General features: G+C 43.9%; 1 protein-coding gene across 1 annotated transcript; it reads left to right on the top strand.

Annotated features, from left to right (window-relative positions):
* The first annotated feature begins 1,276 nt into the window (after positions 1 to 1,276).
* Positions 1,277 to 4,575, top strand: LOC148120452 (serine protease inhibitor A3N-like). The gene is made up of 3 exons (XM_087911540.1): positions 1,277 to 1,474; positions 2,546 to 2,693; positions 3,626 to 4,575. The coding sequence occupies exons 1-3, from the start codon at positions 1,284 to 1,286 to the stop codon at positions 3,827 to 3,829; spliced, it is 543 nt and encodes a 180-aa protein (XP_087767666.1). The 5' UTR covers positions 1,277 to 1,283; the 3' UTR covers positions 3,830 to 4,575.
* Positions 4,576 to 14,353: the final 9,778 nt, after the last annotated feature.

The raw sequence follows: 14,353 nt of genomic DNA, 5'->3' as shown, positions 1-14,353 counted from the left end.
TTGGAATGAGCTGGACCTGGGCTGGAAAGCAGTGATGCAGGAGACTAACGAGATGGCAGTGTCAGACAGGCTGTGTTTAGTGCATGGCTGCTTCGGGAAATTTTGCTTCTGTAATTAACTAGTCCATTAGCATGAAGGTCACAATGCCCAAGACACACGTCAGGGCAAGTGAGTCTGAAGATGAGGGGTGCAAAGGAGTTGGGAGACACAGCTGGTGATATAATGGCTAAGGATAGTGGGCGGACATCCAGAGCCTACACCCACAACACCCTGCCTGATAGAGACCAGGGCCCAAGGTGACAGCACAGAACTGGTGCCTGACAGAAGTCGTGATGTAATCAGAATGACATTGATCTGGGTTAGATTACAGATAGTCCAGGGCAGGCTGTGAGTTGTGGGCAGAAAATCAAGGTGGCCATTGACAGAAACAGAGACTAGGAGGACAGAGGACATGAGGACAAGATGGCTGCAGAGCTGGGTGAACTGGGAATGGTGGGAGCAGAGTGAGGGCCTGAAGGATGGCTGGGTTGTCTGCTTAAGCCCAGGGCCCAAGAACCAAGACTGCTTGTCTGTGAGGTGGGGATGCTTGTCTAGGCTACTAGATCTTAGTCAAAGAGATTGTTTCAGTATCAAGTCCTGCAGGGTGAGTTGGTGATGGGGAATTAAACTAGGAATCCAGGATGAGTCAGGACGGGATATCTGTGGAGGTGACCATAGCCCGTGTGTGAGCCGAGGACATGTTCCTCACATTTAGCCCACATCTATGGACTTATGGATGCCCATGGTGTGGGAGAATTCAGTTTCTTTTGTCCTGTTTCCTCTAAAGCCTATCCCAAAAGCCATTGCCTTCTAGACATGGTTCCTACTGAGGAAGAAGGGGTCCCCAACTCTCCCTATAATCCAATGTCACTTCTTTCATTTCATATCTCTGCTACACTCCCCATATCCAGATTCCTGAGAGTTGCTCAGGAACTCAAGTAGGCTTGTTTTTGTTTTGATTTTCCTCTTTGCAAACTAAGCTTGGAGTGTCTTCTCACCTATGGGAGCTTGTCCACGTACAAGAATATTTTTCCAATCCAGTATCCCCTGTTCTGAATTGTTGAAGATGGATTGATTGCTGTCACAACTTAGAATGTGAGCAAAAATAGGATAGAGGTGGAGTCTCTCAGGTGACATTACTGATGACCCCTTTCTCTTTAGGAAAATGGGAGATGCCCTTTGAACCTCAAGGTACTTTAGAGTCCGTGTTCCACTTGAATGACACTAATAGTGTGGAGGTGCCCATGATGAACATTGAGGACCTGAGCAACCCCTACTTCCGGGATGAGGAGCTGTCCTGCACTGTGGTGGAGCTGAAGTACACAGGCAATGCCAGCGCCCTTTTCATCCTCCCTGACCAGGGCAGGATGCAGCAGGTGGAAGCCAGCCTGCAGCCAGAGACCCTGAGGAAGTGGAGGGACTCTCTGAGTTCCAGGTGTGTGTCTGCAGGACCCAGATCTTGTCTGCCTCCCCAACCTAGTCTCTGTCCAGTTCCCCTGTACCTCAGAATCTCACTAACACCTACGTAATGGTTGGAGAGTTTCAGGGGCAAGTGAAGTGCAGGCCAGTATCCCTCTGCAGATGGGGAGTTGAGGGAATTTTACTGTCATTTTTGTTGTTCACAAGATGACATCAGCTAGAGCAGGAGCTGAGGATTCCTCTGTGTCTCCCAGGATGTAGTTACAAAAAACTCCATGGGTTTTAGAAGGCAGAGGGGAGTGGGGGTGAGATGATGTCAGCTCTGAGAATCAGCTCTGCCTGTGTAGCCATTGCATCCCATCTCATTATTTATTCATTCACCAGTAGTGCAATGATGACTTGAAGACCTGCTGTGTGACATGTTCTCATTTAGATGCATAGAATATATCAGAGATAAAAGCACAAAATTTCTTACCGATAGGGGCTCCTCTTGCAATTGAGGAAGAGAGTGGGGAGAGCCAGAGTCAGATGGGGTGTACAGTTGCAAACTGGTGAATCATTAGATGGAGTCTGAGTTCACACAACAAGGGAAGCACTGCATTTTGTGGATCTGGGAGCAAAGCATTTTTGGAAAGAAAACAGCTGGTACCAGGCCTTCCTGTTTTTCTGTAGGAAATGCTAGAGTCAGTAACTCTAGTATTAAGTTATCTGCCCACAGGGCATGTACTCTTATACTATTCATGCAATGCAAGGCATGTGTCTGCCCTCTTTATTGGTGCTGGATTCAATTGCTGTTCTCCGTTCCAGCAGAGGATATCGATTTGTGTGTCTACCTCTAAATATTTAACCATCTATTATTCTCAGTTCTGAGCTAGTGTAGGATTTCTTTTAAGCATCCTTCTTCACTGTCTATCCAGCGTTATAGGATAATTAATGCAACAGGAAAAACAAAATCATGTCATGTAGGCACGAATATAAAGAGAATTTTTCCCAGTGAGAGGGCTGTGTGTACACGAGCTCTGGCTACAGTGTGGTTTGAGGGGAACACACAATTCAGTGACTCTTACATTTCTCTCTCCATTCTCAGGATGATCAAACTCTCCCTGCCCAAGTTCTCCGTCTCCACTGACTACAGCCTGCAGGACATCCTTCCACAGCTGGGCATCAGGGAAGTCTTCTCCTCACAGGCTGACCTGTCTAGGATCACAGGGACCAAGAACCTGAGAGTCTCTCAGGTAAGCAAGACACATTGGGTGTTTCCCATTGGTGCCTGAATGTGGATGGTGAGGTCAGATGTGGGGGGAAATGTGTGAGAAAGCCTGCATTTCTGAGATTCCCTCATCCTGGAAGAGGCAGATTACATTCTAGATACATATATTATGCTGGATAACAAGCAGTCAATCCCTGCTCAGCTTCCTGAACATAACCTTACCCAAGATCTTCATTGGGAAGAAGTCTGTGGTTGGTCTTAGACCATCACTTGCACCAACCAGTGTTGTGGTGCTGATACCACCCACAGTCCACTGCAGGGCAATCGACTTCCAGTCTCAGCTTCTTCACTGCACAGATGGCCCAGAACTTCCAGATTAGCGCACAGATCAATATCAGTAAAGAAAATAACAAGGACTGGAAGGCATCTGTGATTTAAAAAAACAAAACAACTTAAGAAAAGGAGAAAATATGACTAGAACTTCACACTGCATTCCAGATGCACAGCCTGGCAATGCCTAGGTTTTATCCAGTGCCCACTCTAATTCCCAGGGTCTAATCTGTGGCATGGCAGTCTGAAAATGAGAAGCCATGCCTTGTGCATTACAGCTGTATGTCCCAAGGAGGCTGGGGCAATAGGGATGCTGAACCCTGCACTGGCGGCTAGCACACTAGATATTCCCAGTGGGTCTCCTGAGAAGTTGCCTGTGAAGTAAGAACAGGCAGTGCCTATACCCATCGTCCAGTGATTACTGGGATTCAGGGCTGCAAAGATTCTCATAAACCCAGGACATGCGTCATCTCTCACCCTAAGCAGAGGCTTAGAAACCCCAGGGGTAGAGCTCATGGCAGGAACAAAGAAATTCACCAGTGTCTGAGGCCAGCAGTCAATGCTTGCTCCAGGAATCTCCTCTCCTGCCCTCCATGATCTCCAGTGAGTGATGTCTTTCTCCTACAGGTGGTCCACAAGGCTGTGCTGGACGTGGCTGAGACAGGCACAGAAGCAGCGACTGCCACGGGAGTGGTGATGAAAAGGAAATTGGCTCTAATTATGAATCCTTTGAACGTGAATTTCAACAGGCCATTCCTAATGATGATCTTTGACACCGATATTCAGACTTCACTCTTTTTGGCCAAAATCACAAATCCTAAGGGAAACTAGAACTTCCCAAGTGGTGAGGCTTCCTCCTGGGAGCCAGGGATGAAGCCTGTATGTGGGTCTCTATGTGCATTTTGACCTCCATGTTCTGACTGACTGTATGTGCCTGAGTGAAGAGTGACAGTGACTGACTGACTGTATGACTCACACATGCACAGGGCCTGTGGACCGACAGTGTCAGGCTCCCCATACTCTTGGCAGCACTAGCTTAGGTTTCTGAGACTGAACTCCGAATCTGTGGCCCCTCCCTGCTGTCTCTCCTGTATGAGCCTCCACCCAAAGTCTGGGCCCTGGCAGGTAGGCTCAGCCCCTATCTGTGCTATGGTTATATCCAACTTCAACTTTCACAGGCTTCATGGGACTATTCAAGCTTTTAGGTCCATTTTGTGGCCCTCAGGCCCAGGCCTGAGAAGAGAACCTGCTGCCCTCTCTGTGTTTCCAGAATCTGGGACCAGTGTGCGCACAGTTGCTGCCTCAAACTTTTCCTCACACAGGCTCTGCCACCCTGTGTCCCTTCAGGGGCTCCTGGGCCTGCCCACAGCCAGAACTCTGACGGAAAACCTATTCCTGCTTCTGCATGGAGTCAAATGTTCAGCTCAGCTCCTTTCCCCTACTCTACCTACTTGGGGCAAAGGAGCCTTTTCCTAGGTTCCCCACTGGCCAACATCACACACTAGATGGACACCACCCTTCCTTACCCAAAATAAAGGGCTTTCACAAAATGCAATAAACGTATAACTGCACAGAAAGTGGCCAGTTTGTGTTCACTCAGCTCTGACTGGCAGAGCTGTGGCTCTAGTGACAACAGAGTATTAGAAATTGTCACTTACAGTCTCTGACTTCTGTGATGGACCACTAACCTACATGCTATTATGAGCTTCTTTATGGATGAGGAATCTGAGAACCAGAGAAGCTTAGTCATTTTTCCATGACATCACAGCAAGACATTGTGCTCAGCAGGATGTTATTCCAAGAGTTCTGATACCACAGGAACAATATTCCCAAAATCTGGGGTACTCTGTCCGAGGCTTCACCATGATGGTGGGCAGGTGGAACGTAAAATAAGTCTCTGTATATGTCACAGAGAGGACCCAAAAGAGTCTAAGGATCATGTGCCCTCTGAGCTGAGGTCACAGGAGGATAAGATGGTGTTCAGATGACCAAAAAAAAGAAAAAAGAAAAAAAGATTTTGCTGGGCAATGGGGACATTTCAAGAATCATGAGAGTTTAGCAAAAGAAAAAACAGTCAACAGATGGCAAAGAGTCTGGCCCTGTGAGGGTCCTCAAATGACTCAGTACCACAGGGAGCTCTGGAGGGGTAAATCATTGTTCCTGTTTTGGGACCATTATAACTGTTCATGGCTATAGGACAGAAAACTGCTCTGGGAAAATGTAGGGATTGTCACCGAGGACAGTCACAAGGAACATCAGGCCACATCTCGAAGGGAGAGTGGATGATTCTGCTCAAACATGAGCTGGTTTTGTGCCTAGATAGAGGAAAAGAGGAGACCAAAGATCGTTGGGTTGGGGTACTTGGTGTCCATGGAGATTTTGTGATCCCCGAAACAGTGTTGGAGGCCTGCACAGAGAGGGAAAGTTGTACATTCAATTTGAGATATACGAGTCTCACCTCCTAAGAATAGACATTGAACAGGTAGACATGTAATTTCAGATAATTACAGCCTTGTGTCGCACACAGAATTCCCTTCCCAAGTGAGAACCAAGGTATCAGCCCATTAGAACCATGGGACAACCATGGAGGGGCCCAGGTATTGAAAGCAGTCATGTTGCAACAATTCCAATATATCCAACAGTCATTCTAGGCCCTGAAGTGGCTACCTCATGTACTTTATGGGCACTGGCATGCCTCAGCTGCATTCCTCCGTTCCTCTTGGCTTCAGCCCAGGTATCTAAGGAGCCTGTTGCTGCATATATCATATGCTGCCCATGAGATGGGTCCTGAAGTTGTGAAAGAAGTCTGAGTTCAATTCTTAATTGAGTCTAGGACACAGATACCAGGGTTTCTATTTTGCACATTCTGTGAGGGTCCCCCAAGACTTGAAAGAAAAGATGAACCCCTGCAGGGACAGCCTGTGCAATAGAGATAACAGACTGTGGATGTGGAAGAGACATGTTTACAGTAGTGATCTCAGACACCTGTGATAAAAACTAAACTCAGGACAAAGTGTCTAAGGGTTACCAACCTGATGTGAGGTTCTCCAAGGGACAGCCACTGTGAACTGCCTGATTTGCAAATCACTGTAACATGAGGACAGGCTTGTTAGGGTTTCTGTCCTTCCTGGTACCCCAATAAGCCAGCAATCCCCAAAGTATATCACACAGAGATCTCCATAAGTTATAAAACTGATTGGCCCATTAGCTCAATCTTCTGATTTGCTCTTATAGCTTATATTAACCCATTATTCCTATCTATGTTAGCCACATGGCTCCGTACCTTTCACAGCTGGGCAGATTGCATCCTGCTTCTTCGGTGGTCTGTGTAGGAGTGGGAGGAAAGGGCTTCCTCCTTCCTAGCCTTCTCCTGTTCTCATAGCCTTACTTCTACTTCCTGTCTGGTTGACCTGCCGATACTTCCTGCCTGACCAATTGGTGTTTTATTAAAATACATGATTGACAGAATACAAATAATTCTCCCATACCACTTCCCCCTCTTTTTTTAACAAAGGGAAATATTCATAGTCCATTTTTTGAAAATGTGGGTGGAGTATTCCAGGCTACTTCTGGCTGATTGGGGGCACTGATAATCCTATGGGGACCTAAAGAAAATTTAGAATTATGATCAAGTCCTGACTAGAGTATCCTGTGAGTCTCAATCATCTCAAGCAGCATCTTCAATCTGTTCTGGATGTAGAACTTAGTCCATCTGTTCCTACCGAAGATTTCTCAGGTGGTCTTCCTTGATCAAACTGGATTTTTCTTATCTCAGACTCAATCCACAGCCTTTCATTTTCTGTGGAAACAAAAGCAAATCCTCTTCTTCAAAGTAACATACATTTTGACTTCAATTTTGAAGCCAAGGTATTTTCAAAATACTTATCTTGGATTAATTCAGCAGCATTTCTAAACAAATATCTTTTAGCACTGGTTGCTCCTTCCTCAGCATTCAAACAATTTAAAGAGAGCATAATAGCATACAGCATCAAGATTCTCTGTGTATTTTCCATCTTTATGTTGCTTTATTTTAATCTCTATTTCTTTTATTTTTACTTTTACTTTCTGAGACAGGTCCTCAGTATATCTTTGTCCTGAAATAACTCTATAGACCAGGCTGTCCTTGAACTCACAGAGATCTGTCTGTCTCTGCCTCCCAGGAATTGGGATTAAAGATGTGTGCTACCACACCTTGAAGTCACAGAGGTCAATCTACCTCTGCCTCCCAAGTGTTGGGATTAAAGATGTGTACCATCACACCCAACTATTCTCTTTCTTTCTTTTACTTGAAGAACTTTAACCTGTAGCCTGTATATTTTAATACATAGTAAATCAGGTAGAGGTTTTCTTTATCTTTGAATCTATCTTAACTGCATATCTCTCTCTTTTTCTGATCAAATGAGCCTTTAATTTACTAAGCAGTATGGAAAGGATTAAAGCCATGGCTTTGACAGCTAGATGAGTCCATTCCTTAGCTTTCCAACCTCATGGCAGAGGTACCAACTGTAAACATTTTTATTGCCACAACTCTATGGCATTTCAAGGTCCCTGTCAGCAAGCAAGCTGCAGCATTCTGCTCACAGACCACACTCAGTCAGACTGCCTGGCTGAAAGAGTCAGAGTTTGCCCTGGCAGGACAGCCCAGAAAGCTGGCATTTTAAAACGGCACAGGTTTTTTCCTGCTATGGCTGAAAACGGAAAAACATGCATTCAGCTTTTCATCAAAGCCGTTTAGGTATTTTGTGGCAGGACCTCTTAAACGAGCTGCAAGGTTTTGCAGCTAAAGCTGAATCAGGAAGCCTCTCTTAGATGAGAGTTTTTGCTTGCCTCTAGCAAGCAGAGCAGACCCGAGAAATTGATGCTACCAAGAAAACATGCTTTATTCTTTCGCAGGCTTTTTGTGGATGCAGTTATCCATGTCAGGCACCATTCTGTAACTTGAGGAGGCCTGTTTGTTGGGATTTCTGTCCTGCCTGGTACCCCACAACCAGCAAACCCCAAAGAAAATCACACAGAGATCTCCATAAGTTTTAAAACTTATTGGCCCATTAGCTCAGTCTTCTTGTTTCCTCTTATAGCTTATATTAACCCATTATTCTTGTCTATGTTAGCCACATGGCTCCATACCTTTCACAGCCAGGCAGATTACATCCTGCCTCTTTGGTGGTCTGAGCAGGAGTGGGAGGAACTGGCTTCCTCCTTCCTAGCCTTCTCCTGTTCTCATAGCCTTACCTCTACTTCCTGTCTGGCAGACCTGTCTATACTTTCTGCCTGGTCAATCAGCGTTTTATAAAAATACATGATTGACAGAATACAGGTAATTCTCCCACACCAGATCACAACCCAACACCAGAGCCTTCAGAGGATGCTGAGTACCATCCAACTGGCTGCCTCCATGGGTTTTCTGTTGTTACTGAGGACCACTGAGCAGACAGTGTATAGAGGGCTGTGTCATTAGCCTGTAATCACTGGAACAGCCCATCTGAAGAAACCCACTGAGGGAAGCAAGGGTTTGGATTGAATCACAGCTTCAGAGAGTTAAGGTCAGGGTCTGCTGGCTTCTTTACTTTGAGCTTGAGGCAAGTCAAGCTGTGTGCATCAAAGACACTATCAAGAGGATGAGGGCTTGGGATACCATCCAGCCAGTCAGATTACTTGGCTTTGCTCAGGTTTAACTGGTCTCTGATCCTGGGATTCTGCAGAGTTGGCAGTCAACAATGGTGCCCACCTGAGCAGATGCTGGTAAAAATGGAACAGGGTCTTAGGCGTGAAGGAGAGGTCTACAGGGGTGGCCATCATTGTTATGTGGAGACAGAGAAAGAGGGCAAGATTCAGACTTCTGCCTAGGGAAGAATCCACTGTAAGACACTGATGTTGTGTTAAAATGATCCACACAAGACAGCTATTGGCAACAATGCTATTAAGCCAATTAATGGTTTAAGTACTTTTATTGAAGATCCCAGCAAGAGCAGGCTCATGCCTGTGAAAATCTGTAAGAGCCCAAGCTCAGAAGCACAGCATGTTGAAAGGTAACAACCACAATGAACATAATTTAAATTCATGTTATATGCAGTTCAGAGTAATTTGAACTATTCTTTCTTGGCAGAGCAGAGTAATTATCTCAATATTCGCATAACAGTTAATGTAGGTCTATAACATCTTTATGTGTTTTGGATTCCTTTACTTATTCTAGTTAATTATTTTCCACCATGACAAGTCCATGGAATTCTCAAATACATATGAAGACAGTCATGGCTGCGGGTGGACACAGGGATCTGAGAACTGTGTGAGCAAACACAAGATGGAGTCAGAGCATGAAGAATTTACCTTAGTTATTTCAGGGTAAGCCTGGACACTGTCTTCTCACCGGTCTGCCCTTCCTTTCTCCCTTGGGTCTGAAGAATAAGAGTGAGACTGGCCTTTCCCCAGATCTACTAATACAGAATAAATTGTCCCCAAATGCACAGCTTGAAGCATAAACATGAAATATTTCAGAGTGTCAGGGACCCATTTCAGGCAGGTTGTGTGGTTCTTCCTCTAGGGCACTCGTGGTTGAAGATCTGGCACATGCTCAAAGTTCCATGACCAAGTTTACTCTCATGACCATTTCTTTGTTCCCTTAGTGCTGTAAACTTGGTGCTATAAATCCCAGTGCCATGTCCTTGCTGGGAAAGCACCCTACCACTGAGGTAATGCCCGGGTCTCTCATGGCTTTTGATGGGATATCTCTTTGGACCTACACAAAGGGCAGCTCATACTTAACTTCTGAGAGGGGATAAAGAAAGATATTAACAGAAAAGAGAAGCAGAAGAGGAAGAAAAAGATGGGGTAAGTAGGAAAGAAGATGGAGGAAAGAAAGGGGGAGGGAAGGAGAAAGGTCAGGTGGGAAGGGTTCGGAGGGATCTGGGAAAAAACTGCCACAGCTGAGGTTATACAAACATGAAATCCCAGCACTGGAGTGGCTGGAGCCAGGAGACCAGGAGTGTGAGGACAGCCTTGGTCCTTATTGGTGGGTCACAGTACCCAACTGAAGCAACTTGAAGATAGAGGGGTGTACTGGGCTCTTGATTTCTTGTCAGGACAGGCATTGTGAATGTTATGTTTTGATCTGTGGCGATAGTTGTATGTCAGCTTGCCCCATCTAAAGGACCAGGAAACAGACATCTTGATCAGAAATCAGTCAGTGAAATACCTCTAGCTGACTTATTTAGTCAAAATTAGCCTGGTTTCCCAAGGCAACTTCACCAACAGGAGGACAAGAATTCAAACTCCTGAGCCTCTTGAATGGGGAGGAGGGAAAGGTACACCTGTCTTTTCATAGGTCACGTCTGTGTCACCCTCCCTGTGTGCTGCACACAATCTGTCCCGGAGATGACAGTGATAACCGATGCTCTCACTGAAAAGTCAGGACAGCATGAAGTGTATACTTGGCTCATTGATGAAAACCTCATGATTATGAAGAGTTGAAATGTTCCTTATCAGATCTAAATTACCTGGAACTATTACATAGACCCAATTTCAGAAGAAATAAAATTGACAATCAATTACAGCTACCGTAAGACCGCCAAATGTCAATGTGACACACAATCACATCTCCCTAATTCATGTTTGATTTCCAAATGAAAACAGTAACCAGGTCTTAGGTATGTGTTACATGGCTTAACTATCCCAGGTAAAATTGCAAATGCATTGTATATTTAACCAGATAATAATTACACCAAACATGACATAACCATTGTTTATGAGACCACAATGCATTATTAATTTTATACTAGGTGGCAATGTTTCTTGGTTTTTATACCTGTGTTCCTCTACTATACATTCAGTATCTCCTGCACACTCAGCAAGCACCTCCCCAGTCTTTGCTCTTCCCAGGAGAAGAGACCCAGGCTTTCACTCCTTTATCATCTGTCTGGGTTGGATCCTTGAAGCTTCCCATGACTTTGACATCAGAATTTGATCTGGAAAAAGCACAGAGTGTTGGGAGCTCTGTGGAACACTCTGCTGGTAGTTGGTAGAAAATAATGCTAAGAATAATATAGAGGATGGCAGACTGGCATATTATGTTTGTAAGGTAAGTTTGAAGACTCACTGAGTACCCATAGAGATGCTATGACCTGTATTTCAAAGATGAAAGTAGAGGAACTGAAGGCTTCAGGCTCTAATGAATTTTTGGAGGAGGTTTGGACCTTGCCACGAGGCACAGAGGGAGATGAACTGAGTCCAAGGCAAGTCTGAACGTAGAGGTTCTCAGACCTGATCATTGGCAGAATTTGTCTAGATCAGTGAGAATCTGGTATCAAATATGTCATCTACTGGTCACTGGGAATATTTGACTCAGATCACATTCAGGACACATTACAATAAACTGTAAGGTGGTGGGGCTTAATCAGATCTGTGAGTGGGAGGTGGAAAAGAGACTTAAGGATAGAAGCATGTTGAGGATCCAAATTTGGAATGGAAAAGGTCCTGGATTAATCAAGTGACAGAGCTAGAGAAAGCAGGAAGAAAGGCAGCCTTGAAAAGGCAGCAGTGGAGAACTCCAAAGTGAGGAGGGAGTGGGAGAGACTTAGAGAGAAGCCTGGAAGTATCCCAGCAGGAGGATCCCAATAGCACAGGAACAAAGGCACAGGGAGGGCTGCAGTCAGTGATGGAATAACAGATTCTCTATCTGAGGGTATACACAAAGAGACAGAGACTTGTCAGAAGGATACTCAGAATGCCAGCAGTCAGGCATCCCTTTACAGAGGATGGGATGCCCAGGGGTGCATAGAGGAGCTGCCTGATACAACAGCAAGTCTTTGGTTCAACAGGTTCCAGTAGTAGAAAAATACAGAGAGCCAGCAGGCTGCAGTCATGCAATGAGAAAGACACACAAAAGAGAAATTTCTAAAAGATCTCTGCAGAAAGTAAGGATGGACAGAGAAGTGGGCACAGTTAGTGGATGTCTTAGGTCAGTCTTCCTACTGCTGCGATGAAAGAAACGCCAAGGCTAAAATGGAAGTTGGGGAGGAGAGAATTTCTCTGTCTTACATTTGCACAGCAGTTGTTATCATTGCAAGAAGTTAGGACAGGAACCCAATCAGGCCAGCATTCTAAAGTCATGATGTTGAGGCCGTAAAGGGTGCTTCCTATTGGCTGACGGCTTGCTTGCTCAGTCTGCTTTCATTCAGAACTCGGGACCACCAATCAAAAGATAACACCAACCACCAGGGGCATTGCCTTCCCCTTCCATAACTAATTAAGAAATTACAGGCTGATCCGCAGCTTCCACTATGGAGTCATTTTCCCAACTGAGGTGCCCTCCTCTCAGATGACCAGAGATTGTGTAAAGTTGATGTAAACCCAGCCAGCACAGTGAATGAGAGGAAAAGCTGGAGAGGCAGACTCTAAAACTTAGACTTAACGACTTGGTGGGTGTAGCACAAATAATCAAAACCCAGAGACAAATATTGGGGTTCAAGCTGAAGGTCAGAAAGGCAAAAGGGTTGGACACTGTCTCTTACCTCTACCTCAATCTGAAATGGCCATCCAGCATCCAGGATTCTCAGAATGAGACTGTGTGTGAGAGCTGTCTCCTCCCATCCTATATTCCTCTCTAGGGCTGGGATTAAAGACCTGCACCACTGTCACCCAGTTTCTATTGCAAACTAGTGTGCTTGCTGGGATTAAAGGTGTGTGTCACCACTGCCTGGTTTGTAAGGTTGACGAATAGGGCTGTTTTTCTCATTGCTCTTGAGGTAAACTTTATTTACGAAAATACAAATAAAATATTACTACAGTAAATAAAACATTATAAAGGCTATTTATGGGTACTTATTATCCCTTTTTGTTTATTTAACATATCCTTTATAGTTCCATTTAATATTTCTTAAATACCTGACCAGTAGGATTGTTTGTTATACCTATAATATACTTCATATTATAATAAGCAAAAAAACTGTTTCATTTTCTTAGAGATATATGCTGGAGCATTGTCTGTCTTTAATTTGTGTATGTGTACCCATGACGGCCATAACTTCTACTAAATATGTCATTACTGAATCAGCCTTTTCCAAACTAAAAGAAGTTGTCCACTGAAAACCTGAATAGCTAAAATGGTGTGGTGTAAATATTTTAATTTTCCAAATTCTACAAAATGGAAAACATTCATCTGCCAGATTTCATTCCTTTGACTACCCTGGGTTACTTCCTACTGGTAGTGGTGTATGGTTCAATAAAGAACAAGTAGTTCATCTTGTTATATATTTCTGGCTTGTTGCAATGTGATGGAAAAGCCTCCTTTTAAGCCTTTGCTATTGACATGATATTTTTAGGAAATTCTGCTGCCTTGAGCCCTTTTGAATTAATAACTGATCAATTTGTGCATTACCTTGTGTTAGAAGACCTGGCAGGCACATATGGGATCAGATGTGTGTTATGTATATGGGATGATTCATATTCCTGATCATATCTTTACCTGAATAAATAATAAAGTCAATTCTGATTCATCTTGTATAAATTCATTTTTTTCAAAATTCAATACAATTCTCTCTGCGTTTTGCATATTGTAAAATGGAAAATATGTTGAGAGGTTCTTTAAAATCTTAGGACCATGAGAATAACATATAATTCTAACTTTTGGACAGATTGATAAAGGCATTGTTATACTTTACTTAAATTTTCTGATTTGTAACCTGCCTTTCCTAATTTATTTGCATCAGTACAGAATGTAGGGGCTCCAGATATTGGTGTGTCCTATACAATGTGTGGAAGAATCCAATTAGTTCTATTTATTTATTTATTTATTTATTTATTTGGTTTTTCAAGACAGAGTTTCTTTGTAGCTTTAGAACCTGCCCTGGAAGTAGCTCTGGAAGTCCAGGTGGGCCTCGAACTCACAGAGATCCACCTGCCTCTGCCTCCCAAGTGCTGAGATTAAGGGCATGCACCACCACCACCAGGCTTAGTTCTCCTTATAAGTAGAATTCTCTCTCATTTTGGGATAATTGTTATTAATCTCTCCCAAAAATTTCTACAAACTCTTTTTCAGGGTTCACTTTTTTATCATAATTTGTTAATTTCATCATTTATGAATGGAACTACAATTTCTACTGGGTATTCCTGCTAATTGACAAAGTCAATAGTTCTTTTATAATTGGCTCAATAGCCTTTTCCACATAAGTTTTTAATTTTGTGGTAAAAAAGATCCATTCTAAGATTCTATCTTCCCTCTGCATTAAAATTCCTGAAGGGGAATGATCAGTGGGTTACATGACCAGAAAGCAATTAAGCTTCAGACCCTCCTGATCCACATCTGCCTTCTGTAATTCCTCTTCAATCAAAGTCAATTCTTTCTCAGCTTCAGCTGATAAT

Source organism: Myodes glareolus, chromosome 11 (genome assembly GCF_982192425.1).
Source record: "Myodes glareolus chromosome 11, mMyoGla1.1, whole genome shotgun sequence".
NCBI classification, from domain to species: domain Eukaryota; kingdom Metazoa; phylum Chordata; class Mammalia; order Rodentia; family Cricetidae; genus Myodes; species Myodes glareolus.
The sequence above is the reverse complement of the archived record's forward strand: the minus strand, read 5'-3'. Positions and strand labels throughout refer to the sequence as shown.

Bases quoted from the DNA above. Each gene is read 5' to 3' on its own strand.
- LOC148120452 (XM_087911540.1), top strand. From the start codon at position 1,284: ATGATGAACATTGAGGACCTGAGCAACCCCTACTTCCGGGATGAGGAG. The intron at 1,475-2,545 runs GTGTGTGTCTGC...CTCCATTCTCAG, and splicing joins AGGGACTCTCTGAGTTCCAG to GATGATCAAACTCTCCCTGC. The intron at 2,694-3,625 runs GTAAGCAAGACA...TTTCTCCTACAG, and splicing joins AGAACCTGAGAGTCTCTCAG to GTGGTCCACAAGGCTGTGCT.